Source organism: Magallana gigas, chromosome 6 (assembly GCF_963853765.1).
Source record: "Magallana gigas chromosome 6, xbMagGiga1.1, whole genome shotgun sequence".
Lineage (NCBI taxonomy): Eukaryota > Metazoa > Mollusca > Bivalvia > Ostreida > Ostreidae > Magallana > Magallana gigas.
In genome coordinates, this window is record NC_088858.1 from 15,924,585 (window position 1) to 15,941,663 (window position 17,079).

At 31.9% G+C, this 17,079-nt stretch overlaps 1 protein-coding gene across 1 annotated transcript; it reads left to right on the forward strand.

The window, feature by feature from the left end:
- Window positions 1-3,176: 3,176 nt before the first annotated feature.
- On the forward strand, window positions 3,177-13,850 carry LOC136276505 (uncharacterized). Its single transcript, XM_066088689.1, has 14 exons — window positions 3,177-3,349; window positions 3,473-3,623; window positions 7,114-7,131; window positions 7,334-7,464; window positions 7,935-8,085; window positions 8,396-8,413; window positions 8,618-8,748; window positions 9,396-9,546; window positions 9,857-9,874; window positions 10,079-10,209; window positions 10,733-10,883; window positions 11,227-11,244; window positions 13,018-13,148; window positions 13,654-13,850. The coding sequence occupies exons 1-14, from the start codon at window positions 3,197-3,199 to the stop codon at window positions 13,792-13,794; spliced, it is 1,494 nt and encodes a 497-aa protein (XP_065944761.1). The 5' UTR covers window positions 3,177-3,196; the 3' UTR covers window positions 13,795-13,850.
- The last annotated feature ends 3,229 nt before the right edge of the window (window positions 13,851-17,079 follow it).

Consider the following 17,079-nt stretch of genomic DNA (forward strand, 5'->3'; position numbering starts at 1 on the left):
TCACAAATCTTACGATTGGTAACTACATGGGCAATTTTGTCACATTTGATTCTCATATGAATTGCCTTTTATAAGAGGATCACACTGTAGTTTCATCAATGTTCGTGGCCATCAACTTTTGTGTATTTTGGTAGATATAGCATTTTTAAGGATTTGTAAATTTGTGCTCGACGATGATTACTATTTGTATGTAAATTTGTGTTTCAAATGGGGGCAGATCATGTAAAATAAAAATCATTAAAACTCGTTTGTTGATCATATGAAACAATTAACTTTTATAAAATTCACATTTCATGCCTTTTTGGAATTCATATGAAACAACTCATATGACTCAAATGATGCTATGTCGTATTTCGTCTCCCCCACAACATTAAAATGTACATAGTAACGTACTATATTGTCCTAATTATTATGTACCATATGTTTTAATGATGCTTAGTGAATGAATGAACCTGAAAGCAGACAAATCAATTTATTAAATGATATGATCTCCTGATTTTCAATAATGTGCCAACTGGTTTGGATATTTGCAATCCACCCAAGGCATTAAATTTTGTTTATCGAAGCCTCATCACGAATAAAACAGATGAGTAGGCCAAAGTCGCATCAAACTGTCACAAATGTGCACGTACTATGATCAATGGTGTCACGGATGCTTAAAAAACAGTAACAATCATGTTTTGGTGCCATCCATCAGTTATCAGTACATTTTGTTTTTATTTTTTTAGTTTTATAGTCCCTCAGTTACAAGCCAAAGTTTAGATTCACTTATACGTATATATCTTACATCATTAGAGGGATTATAATAAATGATTGTTTATTACAAAGACAAAATACATGAATTACTTGAGAGAGCAACGAAGTCACCTAGATACTCTCTCCAAGTCAAGTGTTGACTCTCAAAAAGTTCTACAGACCAAATAATTTTTTTTGCCAACAAGCCGAACCATATGCATCCAAATACTTGGTCAGTGGTAGGCAAACTAATCAAAACTTAAACCTATAATTGTCTAATAAGAAGATAATTTATATACTGATTTTTTCTGAGAGTTTAGTTATTTTTGTTGAGATAACATAGAAATATAAAAGGGAAAAATTATATTTACACCCATTCATCCACCCAGTAAATTCAAAATTTTAAACATGACAGCAGAGACTAAATGTGAAGTCGGCAATGGATTCAATAAAAGTTACAGAGAGTTACATTTATCAATAGTAAGTCACGTTTGCAATCTGTCTCATGATTGATCTTAATGACAAGGCCTAATGCCTATATATACCCACTCCAACCGACTTGGACCCCCAGATTAGTATCATGCACCTCTCCGTGTTCGTTAGATTCTGTTTCGGTTTGTTGTGTATCGGTAAGTTTTAAGTACTCAGTACTCACTACTCATTGTTTTCTTCTGTCGATGACTTTTAATAATGTTATTACTCTTTGAAAGTGGGTATTATATGTTCTTGATTCTTTTCCCTTTTACAATTGCAAAGAGAGTGAAATATTTTCGATATTTCCCATAAGTCAACGTTAAATCAAGAGTTGCCATAGAGTATTACTTAATTGTATTGGCCGTTGTGTATGAAATATTTTTTATAGCTACTTCTCTAAAACCATTTGAGATAGAGATTTGAAACTTTTACCAATGTCTTTTGTTCCTTTAGAGGCTTCTCACTTTTTTCTATCGAAAGGGGCGGATGGCCCCTTCTAGTAGTTATTGCCACTGAAAGTTTATAAAGTTCAATTAAAAACGCTAACAACTTTTAAACAATTCATCTTCAAGACATCGTACTACCTGGGATGGAAGCGTTTACCATGGCCGATCAAAATGACATAAGGGTCAAAAATCAAGGTCATTTGTAAACTATTATTCTTTGTATCATTTTTTTGTGTAGGGCGGTGTAGAACAACTTTTCCATAATGTAGAATGATGTAAAAGAACTTCGTAAGAAAATTCAGTACTAGTATAGATCCCTTAAGCCCCCATCTAGAAATAGTTATAGTTATATGTTTTATAAAGCCGTAACAGAAAGTCATTATGTACATTCTCATTCAAATGAATCTAGCACTTGCTTAATCATTTACCGTTTCTTCGATCTCATGCAGGCAGATTATTTTTTAAAACAGGACTTTGACAAAACCGACTAACGGAAGTATTTTTTCCACAATGTTTTTTTTTATTATATACAATATAATCACTGAAATGTCAGGATGATGACCTCTTTCGAAAAATCGCCCTCATAAAATGTTTTCTTTATCTCTCTTTTTAGGTCATTGGACCAATGGTTTGGAAAATGACCCCACATTTCTTCCTAATGCTTCTGTGCCATCTATCGGTAAGTTTCATAAACTTAAAAAATCAAATTCAATTAGATGTCTAAAACTTGAAGAACTTCATACTGTAAAAAAAATTGATGTAAATATATTTTATATACAATACAAATTACCACATTTGATTAAATGTTTAAGATAATTCTTTATTTTTCAAATGTCACCTTTAACCTGTATTTAAATCTTCCGGCTGCCATAGTAAGGAGAGGTAAGTGGATATGAATACCATACCTTTAAGGGCCACGGTTACGAATTAGGTCAAAATTTATTTTTCCGTTTTCATTTTTTACAATGCTTTTGGAAAACAATTCTATTAATCAACCAAAATTTGAGTTTAAAGCTCAGGTCATGTTTTTGTTTATATTTTAAATGTTTTAAATAAAATTCCAGGTTTAGATCCAATATAAATGTAAGCAACGTTGGGAACTGTTTAGCTATGTTCAACATGAATAATCAGATAGAAAAATCAGCTTGAAAAGGATCTTTTAAAGATACATTGAACCAATGTAAACAAAAATACTGCACGAGCCTTGTTTACGTAACAAAGAATTGTGAACTCTGTATATTCCTTATAACTCTGACACTTAAATTTTGGTTGTCAATTAGAAATACTGCTGTGTACGTACTCGGTGTTTGCTAATTTAATAGCTCTGCATCAAAGGTTAATGTAAATGAATGAATATTCAAATTTTTCAGCTGCTAAGGAAAAGTTACTTCTTCCCAGATTTTTATTTTTTTTTTAGAAAATAATTCACTCCTATCGTAAAATTAACCAAAACTTAACCATCCATTTTCCAGGAGTTTTAAATATCTCAAATACATAAAAGCTGTTTTTATTTCATTTTAAGAAAATTGAAAACTTGAGAAATGAACAAATGCATACTCGTAGATTTTGTGGGTTGTTACATGGATCAAGAACCCCGAACCTTGAACGAAAAGATGACTGTCTCTACAACAATGACAGTGGACAGCTGCCGAAAAACGTGTACGGATCTGAAGTTTAAATACTACGGTGTAGAGGTATGAATTAATCAGAAAAGGACAAAAGATTAACTGCTGCTTGAGTCACAGTTATGCATTGATGTTCAGGTGAACACTGCTGACTATGGGCCTTTGTATAGATGTTTTTTTTTATATCTACAGTATAGTGCACAGTGTTTTTGTGGAAATCAACCGTTGAACGTGAGGAAAATGAGGGAGGGCGACTGTTTGAAACCGTGCGCAGGTGATAGAACTCAGGCTTGTGGTGGGTCATGGAGAATTGCTGTGTATGAAAATCCACAAAACATACCAAGTAAGTACTTCAATAAACAATGTGTTTTTTTTTTAAATAAGAAATAATTTTTTTTTAAATTGCCGGTGTAACGAAGAATTTTGACATGGGTTGAAAATTGAACGATGGGTATTTTTACAATGTTGAATGTTGAGACCAAAGGTGTTGAATAAAGACCCTGTTAAGTTGAAAAGTGACCCGCATCGTGGAATTTTGATCATGAAACCGGTTCAAAATTCAACACTGCATAAGCACAAATAAATGAATTTATAGGTATAACTTAGTTTTATTTAACCCCAATTTTACAGTTTTATTCATATTTATTCTTTAGATTAATATCTTTTATATGTTTACATATTTTATCGATAGGACAAAAAAATGAAACAGTTTAAAGATTATTTTTCTAATTTACATATTAACCCTTCAAATATACATGAAACAGGTTTTTAAAAAAATATTTTCTGGATAGGTGTACAAATATAAAGATATAAATAATATATAAAAGTTTGCATTACGTCATATTGATTAATTTTGGTCTTACATTTACCCACTAAATTGAAATTTTGATATTGTTCATTATAAGTTTTCGTTATAGGTGTAAATACAAAATTTACAATATGACATATTATAATTTTTGTTCTTGAACACAGTTTGTTAAAAATGTGGTTATCTAAAGTTTTACTGACCCAGTAAATAACAAAATCACAATATGAAACTACGCTAACAGTATTCTCCTTATATGTTTTTTTAAAGAGAAAAAACCAGCAATCATCTTTTTGTTTTTTAAATTCATTTCCCCTAACATTTGTTATATTACTATATCGGAAATGTTAGCTTTTTGAGACACATTGTACATGTACATTTTTATGTATACTCTTTTTCAATGTTTTGTTTTGCTGTAAAAAAAAATTACGATTGGGATAAATCAGAATGTAACTCAATGCAAATTGTCCCTAGGCAATAATCATTCTGTTAATTGGAATATATAACAAGTTAGTATCCTAATTTTTGTACAGGATGACAATTGATAACGTAATTTTGCTTCTATAGTTTCTAAACAGTTTTGATCACGAAAACGTATCAGAAGTTTTAATTGATTATTTGAATGAAATGGTAAATTGCATTTTTTAAAATAAAGACAATTGTACATGAAAATGAAGTAGAGGGTCATGCCACTGGGTCAGAGTTGGTGTTGGACCTTCCTATCACTCGCACCTTCATTATAAGTGTAAAGAGTTTAATTTTTTATTATGAGAAAAATATATAACGTCATGTCCATGTGTTTTAATCTACACGTAAAATAAGTAATAAAAAGGACAACTTGAAAATAATAGAGATCAACTGTAATATTTTTTATAAAGAAATGTGCATAATTATGCAGAAAGTAAGCTTGTGCTTCAAAAATAGTTTATCTGACAAGTTTACGAATAATATTGTTAAGTAGAATAAATTGAATTAAATGTGTTGAGAAATTGTCAGATAAAAAAATGACAATTGTTCATTTATTATTTTTCAAAGTATGCCTTCTACCAAATAAAACAGTTTTAATTATCATTAATAATAATTAAAACAGTTGGTATATATTTTTTTATCATGAGAAAAATACAACTTCAGATGCCCGTGGATTTAAGCTATGTCAATTTGCTTAAAAGGTACCACTAAAGGTCAGTATTTTATCAAAGATAATGACAAGTTAACATCAATTAAAGCTGAACACCGCTCGTCAATAGGCAATGTCCGCCATATTTCTCCCTGACCACCGTTATCCCTACAACCCCTATATAAGCTGCAGACCTCTAAGCTGTTCAAAGTAGTTCGTTGTAGTGTAAAGTAGTGGTCTCACCAGTGTGGACGTATATCTTGTCTCGCCGTATTACTCGGACCCGATGACAAGTTTTACGCATTTTTTTAACAGAATATGCACATAAAATAAGAATTAAATGCACAAAATCCAAAGACCACGAAAGGAATACTACAGTCGTCGGCCACGAGGCTCGGATGTGCAATCGGGTTTTATAACGAAATCGAAGGGTTTATATACCAGGTACCTGTGTGATGGTGCCTATTTACGAGCGGTGTTCAACTTTAAAGGGGCATGGTCACGATTTTGTTCAAATTTTATTTTTCTGTTTTTATTATCTACAATGCTTAAGAACTGCATTTCTAACGATTAAATAAAATTTGGGTGCCAGTCGATGAGTTTTAAGCAAGATATAGGGCTCACAATTCTTCGTCATGTAAACAAGGCTCGTGCCCTGTTTTTGTTTACATGGGTTCAATATACCAGTGAAAAATCTTTTTCAAGCTGATTTGTCTATCTTCTTATTCATTTTAAGCATAAATAAACAGTTCCTAACGATTGACACATTCATTTTAGGTCTAAAACTAGAATTTTTACTTCACCATTCAAAATGTAAATAAAAGCTTTGTTTACATACTGAAAAAATGTAAGCTCTGTAACTCGCTTATAACTCAACAAATGACACTCAAATTTTGGTTGTCTTTTACAAATGCCTTACTGAAGCATTGTAAACATTAAAATCGAAAAAATAAGTTTTGACCAAAATCGTGACCATGCCCCTTTAAGGGACAATCATTTTATCCTAATAAAGGGAAACGGGAGGTCGGGGTGAGTTTTTTATAATCTGAATAGAGACATTAATTTGCATTCTGTTCTAAAACACTTGAAGACAATTAACCCATTTTCTTTAAGCTACAAAGATGACAATAAAGACTATTAAATAATCTGGCATTTGTGACCTTTAATTTCTGTCCCAAGAGGGATTGAAAATCAATTCAATGACCAAAAAATTGCTAGCCCGATTCGCCCTCCGATTATAAGGCAAAACAAAAAATCATCATCTTGACTTCATTTACATAGTATAATAAATGAGTTTTCAGTCTTAATATTAAATTATTGTAATCGGACAAATCAATCTAAAATAAATCAGCAACGTCCGCATGTGTATCGGACAGAACAAAGGCTTTAAAAATAAAGCTTCTAAGTATATACGTTTAAACCGTGTAAAGCAAGTTCCAGTTCATTTCAAAGACAGTTCAAAATAGTTGGAGTCAATTTTCAACGTGTCGAGATCATTTGTGTTTAAATTTTTTTTTTTATTAAGCTGTTGAAAAATGACCTGGGTATAATTTTCACGACTTTTGGTCTCAATTTTCAGCGTTGAAAAATGACCCTGCGGTCAATATTCAACGTTGAAAAATGATACCCGGGTCAATATTCTTCATTACAGAAGTTTAAATAAATTATTTTCTGTTAGGAATATTTTGATAAATTGTTGGCTTTCATTATTCACTATCTACAAACATCAAAGTTTGTACCAGAATTCGGAAAAAGATCAATCAATTAGGTGTTTTAAAACATTTTTCTACTGAATTCTTTCAAGTCTTAAAGAACTAAAGATAACCACATATTATACTATATACCCAGTAACATGCCTTTTTTAATCGTTCGTTAACAAACGTTAATGTAAAAGAGTGTTCAATCTTTCAGCCGCCATCGTAAGGAAAGGTTAGTCTTTTCTCAGATCTTTTTTTGTTGTTGAATTAAACCATTCATGTGCTAAAATTAAACAAAAAACTAAACCATACATTTTCCAGTAGTCACGAATACTAGTATCTCAAGTATATAAAAACTGTCTTTATTTCAACTAAAGAACATTGAAAACTTTAAAAATGAACTTTGTTGTTTTAAAACTAATGCATATTTGTAGAATTTCTTGGTTGCTACATGGATCAAGAAGCCAGAACCTTGAACGAAAAGATGACCTCCTCTACAGCAATGACAGTGAACAGCTGCAGAAAAACGTGTACGGACCTGAAGTTTAAATACTACGGTGTAGAGGTATGAATTGATTAGAAAAGGACAATGATTAAGAGAAAGTTCCGATACGGTTAATTGTTTCATAAAAGATTGAAGTCAGGCAATAGAATTATATAAGTGTTCCGTCATTTTGGAACAAACACTTAATTGTAAAATATGACATATAAAATTGAGTATTTACAGTCGTAATTTGTCGAGCAAAATCGTGCATTGTTCTCAACAAGATTGTCAGAGGGTTACAGTTTATACACTCATATCATATGATATATCATACTTGATTCATGCAGGAAGCTAGCATGTATGGCAAAACAAGTGTGAAATAATTATCTTTTTTTTCGGCAGTGCTTGCTTCCTTCTTTGCTCGTTTATAATATTGTTTTACTTGGGTACAGTTATAGAAATTGCTGCTTGAGTCACCGTTAGACATTGATGTTCAGGTGAAAACTGCTAACTATGGTCCTAATGTATAGATGTCTCTTGTATATCTGCAGTGGAGTTCACAATGTTTTTGTGGAAATCAATTATTGAACGTGAGGAAAATGAGGGAGGGCGACTGTTTGACACCGTGCGCAGGAGATAAAATACAGGCTTGTGGTGGAAATTGGAGAATTGCTGTATATGAAAATCCTCAATACAGACCAAGTGAGTACCTTGAGAAAACAATACGGTTAAAAAACTATTAAAATTCGCCGGTTTAAAATTCTTTTTCTGTTATTCATATTTTAATAAAATGTTGGTTTTCATTATTCACTATCTACGAAAATGAAAGTTTGTACCAAACTTCGGAAAAAAAACCAATCAGTTAGATGTATTGTTTTTCCTCCTAAGAATACCTTTCTAATCTTAATGATTAACTATTGATAACCCCACATTATACTAAATACTTTGTTATATGTCCTCATTAATCGTTCGTTATCAAACGTTTATGTAAATGAGTGTATAAATCTTTCAGCTGCCATCGTAAGAAAAGGTTAGTCTTTTTTCAGATTCTTTTTTGTATAAAATAAATCAATCGTATGGTAAACTAAACCAAAACCTTACCATCTATTTCCTTAAGAGTCATAAATATCTTAAGTACATATACATATACGCTGTCTTTATTTCATTTAAAGAAAACTGGAAAAGTTTTAAAATGTTGTATTTTGTTTAAAGACAAATACATGTTTGTATTTAGAATTTGTTGGTTGTTACATGGATCAACAAGCCAGAACCTTGAACGAAAAGATGACCTCCTCTACAACAATGACAGTGGACAGCTGCCGAAAAACGTGTACGGATTTGAATTTCAAATACTACGGTGTAGAGGTACGAAGTAATCAGAAAAGGACAGTGATTAAGAGAACGTTCAGATACGGTAAATTGTTTCATAAAAGATTGCAAGTCAGGCAATAGAATTATATAAGTGTTGCATCATTTCGGAACAAATAATTAATTGTAAAATATGACATATAAAATTGAGTATTAACAGGTTGTAATTTGTCGAGCAAAATCGTGCATCGTTCTCAACAAGATTGTCAGAGGGTTACATTTTATACACTCATATCATATGATATATATATATATATATATATATATATATATATATATATATATATATATATATATATATATATATATATATATATATATATATATATTTTTAATTGAAATAAGAAAATCTTCTTTTAAAGAGTGTACATGTACATAAGTTGGCTACATTTGTAAATTGAATTTAACATTAATATGCGTTCATACTTGATTCATGCAGGAATGAAGCTTGCAAGCATGGCAAAACAAGTGTGAAATTATCTTTTTTTTCTGCAGTGCCTGCTTCCTTCATTGTCCGTTTAAAATATTGTTTTACTTGGATACAGTTATAGAAATCGCTGCTTGAGTCACCGTTAGACATTGATGTTCAGGTGAAAACTGCTAACTATGGTCCTAATGTATAGATGTCTCTTGTATATCTGCAGTGGAGTTCACAATGTTTTTGTGGAAATCAATTATTGAACGTGAGGAAAATGAGGGAGGGCGACTGTTTGACACCGTGCGCAGGAGATAGAACACAGGCTTGTGGTGGAAATTATAGAATTGCTGTATATGAAAATCCTCAATACAGACCAAGTGAGTACTTCGAGAAAACAATACGGTTAAAAAAACTATTAAAATTCGCCGGTTTAAAATTGTTTTCTGTTATTTATATTTTGATAAAATGTTTGTTTTCATTATTCACTATCTACGAAAATGAAAGTTTGTACCAAAATTCGGAAAAAAAACCCAATCAGTTAGACGTATTGTTTTTCCTCCTAAGAATACCTTTCTAATCTTAATGATTAACTAGTGATAACCCCACATTATACTAAATACTTGGTTATATATCCTCTTTAATCGTTCATTATCAAACGTTTATGTAAATGAGTGTATAATCTTTCAGCTGCCATCGTAAGAAAAGGTTAGTCTTTTTTCAGATTCTTTTTTGTATAAAATAAATCAATCGTATGGTAAACTAAACCAAAACCTAACCATCTATTTCCCTATGAGTCATAAATATCCCAAGAACATGTACATATGAGCTGTCTTTATTTCATTGAAAGAAAACTGGAAACGTTTTAAAATGTTGTATTTTGTTTTAAGACAAATACATGTTTGTATTTAGAATTTGTTGGTTGTTACATTGATCAAAAAGCCCGAATCTTGGGAGAAAAGATGACCTCCCATACAGCAATGACAGTAAACAGCTGCCGAAAAACGTGTTCGGATTTGAATTTCAAATACTACGGTGTAGAGGTACGAAGTAATCAGAAAATGACAAATATTGAAGAGAAAGTTCAGATTTAAAAAAAATATTCCTTTAATAGGGAAAGGTAACTCAAAACACGTTTTTCAATAAATTCAAAACCACAGTCAAAACAACAGATGTAGCAACGAACTTTGAACAAAATTAAAGAATTTGTTTTGATTTTCAAAGTGCGTGAAGTTTGGGAACAAGTAAACGCATGAATCTTTTTCTTATCGAAGTGCACTATGAATGCACATCAACATTTTTAAATATCGAGGCACTTAACACAATTTGAAAAAATGGGTAAATAAAAAATTCTAGATCTTGATGCCTCTTCATTTGATTTTACTGATTTTTTAACCCAAGGTGTGCAAGTTTTTAAACTGCGTTGAAACATTGTTACATGTATTTTCATTGCCCGTTTGAGAAATCATATTGGTAGTGTTTGAGTCACGGTTAGACAAGGGTGTTTATGTGGTCAATGCTAACTATGGTTTTTTGTTATTAATGTATAAACTCGTATATTTGCAGTATAGTTCGCAGTGTTTTTGTGGATATGACCTTATACATGCAATAAAAGTGAGTGAGGAAGACTGTCTGAGACCGTGTTCAGGAGATAGAACACAGGCTTGTGGTGGGTCATGGAGAATTGCTGTTTATGAAAATCCTAGATACATACCACGTGAGTACTACGAGGAAAACAATGTAATTTTTTTTTAAAATAGGAAATAAAAAGTATTGAGATTTGTCACTTTAAATAAATGTGTTCTGTTAGTTACACTTTGATAAAGTATTGGTTTTTATTATTTACTATCTACGAACACAGAACTTTCTACCAAAATTCACAAAAAGACCTGTCAATCCGATATTGTAAATGTGTTTTCTAAGAATACCTTTCTATTGTTAAAAAATAATGATTTTTCTTATTTTATTATACATATTATAGTTCATGCTTAGATCAGTGATATGCCTATTTTAATTGTTCTCTATCAAACCTTCTTCTAATAAGTGTTAAAACCTTTCAGCTGCCATCGTAACAAAAGGTACGTCTATTTAGGCCTTTCCACCTCTGGTGAAATACATTTTGATTTTCTTTTTTTCTTTACATATTTAATTCATGGTGACTCTTTTTTTAAAATTATATTTATATAAGTAATTGAAAATTTATGTCATTTTTCATTAAAAGTTGACCAAGATTTTTCTTTGGCCTAAAATTCCAGAATTTATAGAGTTATTGCCCTTTGTTTTGAAAATGCTTGTTATCACTTCTCTTCTCCTCTCTCTCAATCATGAGATATAGAGAATGTGAACATTAACCAATGTCTTAAGTTAATTGTTAGGATTCTTCAATCTATTCATACCAAAAGGCCCTGAGGCCCCCTTTTAGCAGCTGTTGCCCCTGAAGTATTTAGAATTTTATAAAAACAACTTCCAACTTTTTTACTCTTCGTCGTAGAGACTTCGTACCACTTGGAATAGGATAGATTAATCAAAATGACATGAGGATTGAAGTTCTAGGTCATTTAAAAATATGTGATATTACATGAATAGTGCCTGTTTGGGAGGGTAACAGTAAATTGACACCCCGAGAAAACCATTGTCAACCGACGTGAAGTGGAGGTTGACAATGGTTTTTGAGGGGTATTAATTTCAACTGTTATCCTCACAAACAGGCACTATTTAATGTCTTAATTTAAATGACGTGAATTCTACGGCGAACCGTACGCGCCTAATTTACGAACATGTAACAATTCGTTGTGTTTCCCGTTGCCAAATGTGTTGCTAACGCTGAGGGTAATAGAACGAATTATTAACTGCGTATAAACCAATCAGAATTCAGTATTTAACATGGAAGTATAATAAAATGAGTTTTCACGTTTCTATTGTTTTGGGTAGTATTGAAAGTTGTATATGAATGTAGTAGGACTTCTTATAACATTTCAAAATATAGCCCTTCAGCCCTATCTTGAAATAGCGACATAGTAATTGCCCCTATTGTATGACTTGTTTGTTATTGCTTTTCCTCTAAAACCAGAACAGCTAGAAACTTGAAACTTTCACACTTTTATAAAAGTGACGAACTTAACCAACCAAAATAACATAAAGGTAATATTTCAAGGTAATATGACAATTTGTGAATTATTGAATTTTCATATTTCAATTTCTAGGGTTGTATAGAAAAACTTTATCATGTATGTAGTAGGTACTTCTTTAGACAATTGAAATATGACAGAGATATTGCTCCTGATACATGAATTGCCTGTTATTGCTACAACGCTGGATCAATAGGGAACTTTTACGAATGTCATAACATGTAATTTACTTTAAGGATCTTTCACTCTATTAATACCAAATGGATTCAGAGCCTCTATTGATTGATCCTGATAGTTTCTTTATTTCGTTGACAACATTTACAAATGTTAAACTATACATGACAGGGACATTGGACAATAAAAAAAAATTGACCATGTCAAATGACATAAACGTCAAAGATCAAATGGAAAAGTATCATTAAACAATCATTTGACTTTATTTTTTTAAACCGCAGAGGTAGCATTTCATCAATTCTATTAAAACAAATATGTTTTAACATAAAAATGATGAGGAAAGACTTCTAATAAATCAGGAACAATTAGTCTAATAGTTTACTGATATTTTGTGTAGTAACTAAACCATTAATACAGCGAAATAGACTAATACTTTGCATCTAGTTTCCAGGAGTAATAACTATCTCAAGGATAAAAACTAAAAAAATCTAAATTTTATTTTAAGAAACTAGAAAAAATTGGAAATGAACTTCAAATGCAAATTTGTAGAATTTGTTGGCTGTTTCGTGGATCAACAAGCCAGAACCTTGAACGGAAAGATGACCACTTCTACAACAATGACAGTGTACAACTGCAGAAAAACGTGTACAGATCTGAAGTTCATGTTCTATGGTGTAGAGGTATGAATTAATCAGAAAAAGACAAATGAATTAGAGAAAGTTCAGATTCAAAAAATGATTATTGATTAATAGTCAGATAATTGATTTGGATTTGTATTGTACCATTTAATTAATAAAACTGTGACATATAAATATTAGGTATTAGTCGAAAAAATATTTTATTTTCGCAATGAATGTGAAATGAATGTGTCATAATTTTAATATCACGTAATACCATTAATTATCTTTTAAAGAGTAAACTTGCACGATATGACTACATTTGTAATTTGAATTTTACAATAAAATACAATGATTCGTGCAGATATAAAGTTTGCTAGCATGACAGAAAAAGTGCGGAATTTATTTTTTTTCTGCAACGCTTGCTACTTTTATTGCCTATTTGATATATTCTTTCACTCGAATAAAGTTATATAATTTGCTGTTTGAGTCACGATTAGATATTGGTGTTCAAGTGAACACTGCTGACTTTTGGCCTTTTGTATAGTTGTATCTTGTATATTTGCAGTATGGTATACAGTGTTTTTGTGGAAATATACTAACACACTTCCAAGTAGTGAGCAAAGGCGACTGTTTAAAACCGTGCGCAGGGAATAAAAGACAGGCTTGTGGCGGACCCTGGAGAATTGCCGTTTATAGAAATTCTTAAATCATCAATGTGTTTGCTCCGGGACAAGATTGTTTTTAAACAAGAAATAAAAACTATTGAAATTTGACGTTTTTTACTTAGATATTAATTACATGTTTGCCTTTGTTATTCACATTATACGAACATAAAAACCTGCATCTAAATTTGCAATAGGGCCAATTAGATATTATAAAAATTGTGTCTTGAAATACCTCTCCGTCTGATAGAAAACTTGATAATAAGCATATATTAGACTGCATACTTATTGGTATGCCTAATTTGGTCGTTCTTTATCAAACATTTTTGTAAATGGGTGTTCAAACCTTTCAGTTTCAAAAGGAAGGTTCTGTAAGGAAAGATAATTCATTTTTCAGATTCTTTTTTTTTTTAAATTAAACGATTCAAATTCATATGGCGGAACAAAGCAATTTTTGCCATCTATTGTTAAAATTTTGCAGAAGTAAATAATATCTTAAGAATTTAAAAGCTGTCACTATATCATTTTAAGAAAATTAAAATGTAATTATAACCAAATACATACAAGCAATTGCCTCTGTCGTCAAAGAAAATACGGGAGTTACTCTAATACAGTGCAGTTACTATAAAAAAAATCCCAAGAGTTTCGAATGTCAACATGGTGTGTAAAAAACGTTGTTGAAATATGTTGAATTCTGCAATTATAGAATTAAAATTTTCGAAGAAAGGTATTTACAGCTTCAAAATGGTTTGTTATGAACAATTTGACTGTTATTTTCAATGCAACTTTAATTATTATCCCAAATCCTTTTGGAACGATTCTGCAATTTTCTGCAACATTACGGGTATATGGGATTCATTTTAACTGTGGTGAAGGCCTTTCCCGAGACACAGGTAGATTATTCCAACTCAGCAGAGTGTGGTGAAATTAATACCATTATTGTAGGTTTGAAGTTTGGTTATGCAAATGTCAACAATATACGGTGTTTCGATGTATCTATTTTGTAAATGCCCGATATCATAAAATTATGCAATGTCAACCCGTGCACGCACGGGTCAAAGTCTAGTTGTTTAATATGAAGATTATGATAACCTGATACTTTATTATTTAACGATCACTGATACATGTATTCAGATATTGATCACTGCTATTTCAGTAAATGACAATTATTTAATTGACTTATAGAACATTTATTGCAGAGCAGTTTTAAATGTTTATTAATTTTAATGAATTTAGTAATGTTACGGTAAAGTACTAAGCTGATGCCTAACGCAGAATGTTATTTAAGGATCATAAGGAGACTGTTTGATGGATCATACTCATTTTATAGGACAAAATCTCATAAAATCTAAACAAAGAAAAAATCACCACAACTATGTTTGATCAATTCCAAATAGCCGTACTTTGATCCACCTAAGTACAAAGAGGTACAATATGCATGTCAAGTCAGTGAAGCAGCATGGGAAAATTTTGACAAAACCACCAGAAATCTGGTCCAAACCGCCTGATCAGTCTATTAAACCAGTAAATTACAGTTTGTTCAAAATTGGAAAAAAATCATAGCTGAACACCACTCTTATATAGGCACAGCCACACATGAAGTACATGTAGTATATAAACCCTTCGTTTTTTTACATGAGTTTTAAGCACTTTTCTGAAGCCATTAGAATAATAATATCTATGATATAGAGGTATATGTAAATGCATTCGTTTAAGGAGTCCATAGCAGATATAAAGACTGTGCTGACATTAAGAAGCACATAACCCTGAATAGAGATGGCGTGTACACAATTTATCAAACATCGGGGACAAACAAACAGTAATTTGTGACTTAACCACTGATAGAGGGTAATTGACGGCGAGTAATAACAAGTAATAAGAAATAGAATAATGCAACAATAGAAATCGTTTTGTGTGTGTAATCCAAAGAAAACAAGACGGGGACATAAACTTTCTTTAAATCTGGAAGGACTACAAAACGAGGTTGGTAACGCTTGATGAATATTGGCTGGGTAAGTTACTTTATGATATAGGCTGGGTAGGTTGATGTAGGTTATTGGCTGGATAGGTTACTGAAGAATGTTGGCTCAGTCAGTTACTGAAAATTGTTGGCTTGGTAGGTCACTATAGAATATTAGCTCAGTAAGTCACAGTAGAATATTTGCTCGATAAGTTAATGTAATATATTGGTTGGGTAGGTTACTGTACATGTCGAATATTAGCCCGGTACATGCCAAGTTTTTAAGGCGTTATTAAATTTTCTGGAATCGTTATGAATTAGCAAAATTTAAACTTTTTTCATATAATGTTAACATGAAAAAGATGCCAAGGCTGCTTGATAGGGACTGAAGTGTTTGTACAAAGCTTCTGCGTGTAACGGCCCATTCCGTGCTAAGAGTGTTCACTTCGCATTCATTACGGGCTTAATTCTCTGACCAGATGCCCTTCATTCTTGTGACGCAATGACATTCTAAAGGACTGCGAGAGAGCTCCGTCTAAGCGCACTCGACTTATCACTGTCTCTTTACTGCGATTATGTGGGTTACCGAAGGGCACCAACGGAGCTCTTGTGACACTGCAACGGCGATAACACCTCGTTTCTAGTGCTTGTTTATCAGAACGCAGAGACACGTCGCGTGCTTTGTGCATGATTAAAGTACCCGCCGTCGAATGTCGCTTTTGGCTACACAACGGCGACTTATAATGCAGATGCCGTTGCTTTGTTGCGCCGCTGTAGGAGAATCTAGTGCGTTCTGTATGTACATAGAACACAGCAGAATCGCCTTAAGGGTGTTCACACGCTCAAAAAAAATTATATTTATTTTTGTTTGATTTCTTCTTTCAGGACACGATGCCATTCATGCATTGTCAGAAGATAATAAACACGTTCTTAGAATTGACCAATGTAATTTTAAGGGAGAAGCTCAGGCAACCTCTTCTTCATTTTTCGTGGAAGATGAGGCTAAAAAATAAAAACTGTCGCTAGGAAATTTTATTCAAGCATTGTCTAGGTATGTAGGATTTCTAACAAAATGTTGTAGCTTTGGAAAAAGTATTACCCATAGGTAACAGCGTGTATATTGAATAAAATGTGAGCATCCTGAACCACTGTCAAAACGCCCGTATAATAACAGCGTGATTTATGAAGAAACATATTGAAGATGTAAAATATCTATGAAACATTGAGATTAAGTCTACAAAACCAAATGGTTCTAAAAAATGGGTTGGTCTTTATGAGAAAACAGTTCATAATCACTGATATCTAGAATAACTACATTTATTATCTGATTCAGGTGTAAACATTGTTTTTATTTCCCTTCAGGGTATAG

What these genes read in the sequence shown, in the direction of transcription:
- LOC136276505 (XM_066088689.1), top strand. Translation starts at nt 3,197, where the DNA reads ATGAACAAATGCATACTCGTAGATTTTGTGGGTTGTTACATGGATCAA. An exon ending in TTAAATACTACGGTGTAGAG is followed by an intron (nt 3,350 to 3,472) that starts GTATGAATTAAT and finishes TTATATCTACAG; the next exon opens with TATAGTGCACAGTGTTTTTG. An exon ending in TCAAATACTACGGTGTAGAG is followed by an intron (nt 10,210 to 10,732) that starts GTACGAAGTAAT and finishes GTATATTTGCAG; the next exon opens with TATAGTTCGCAGTGTTTTTG.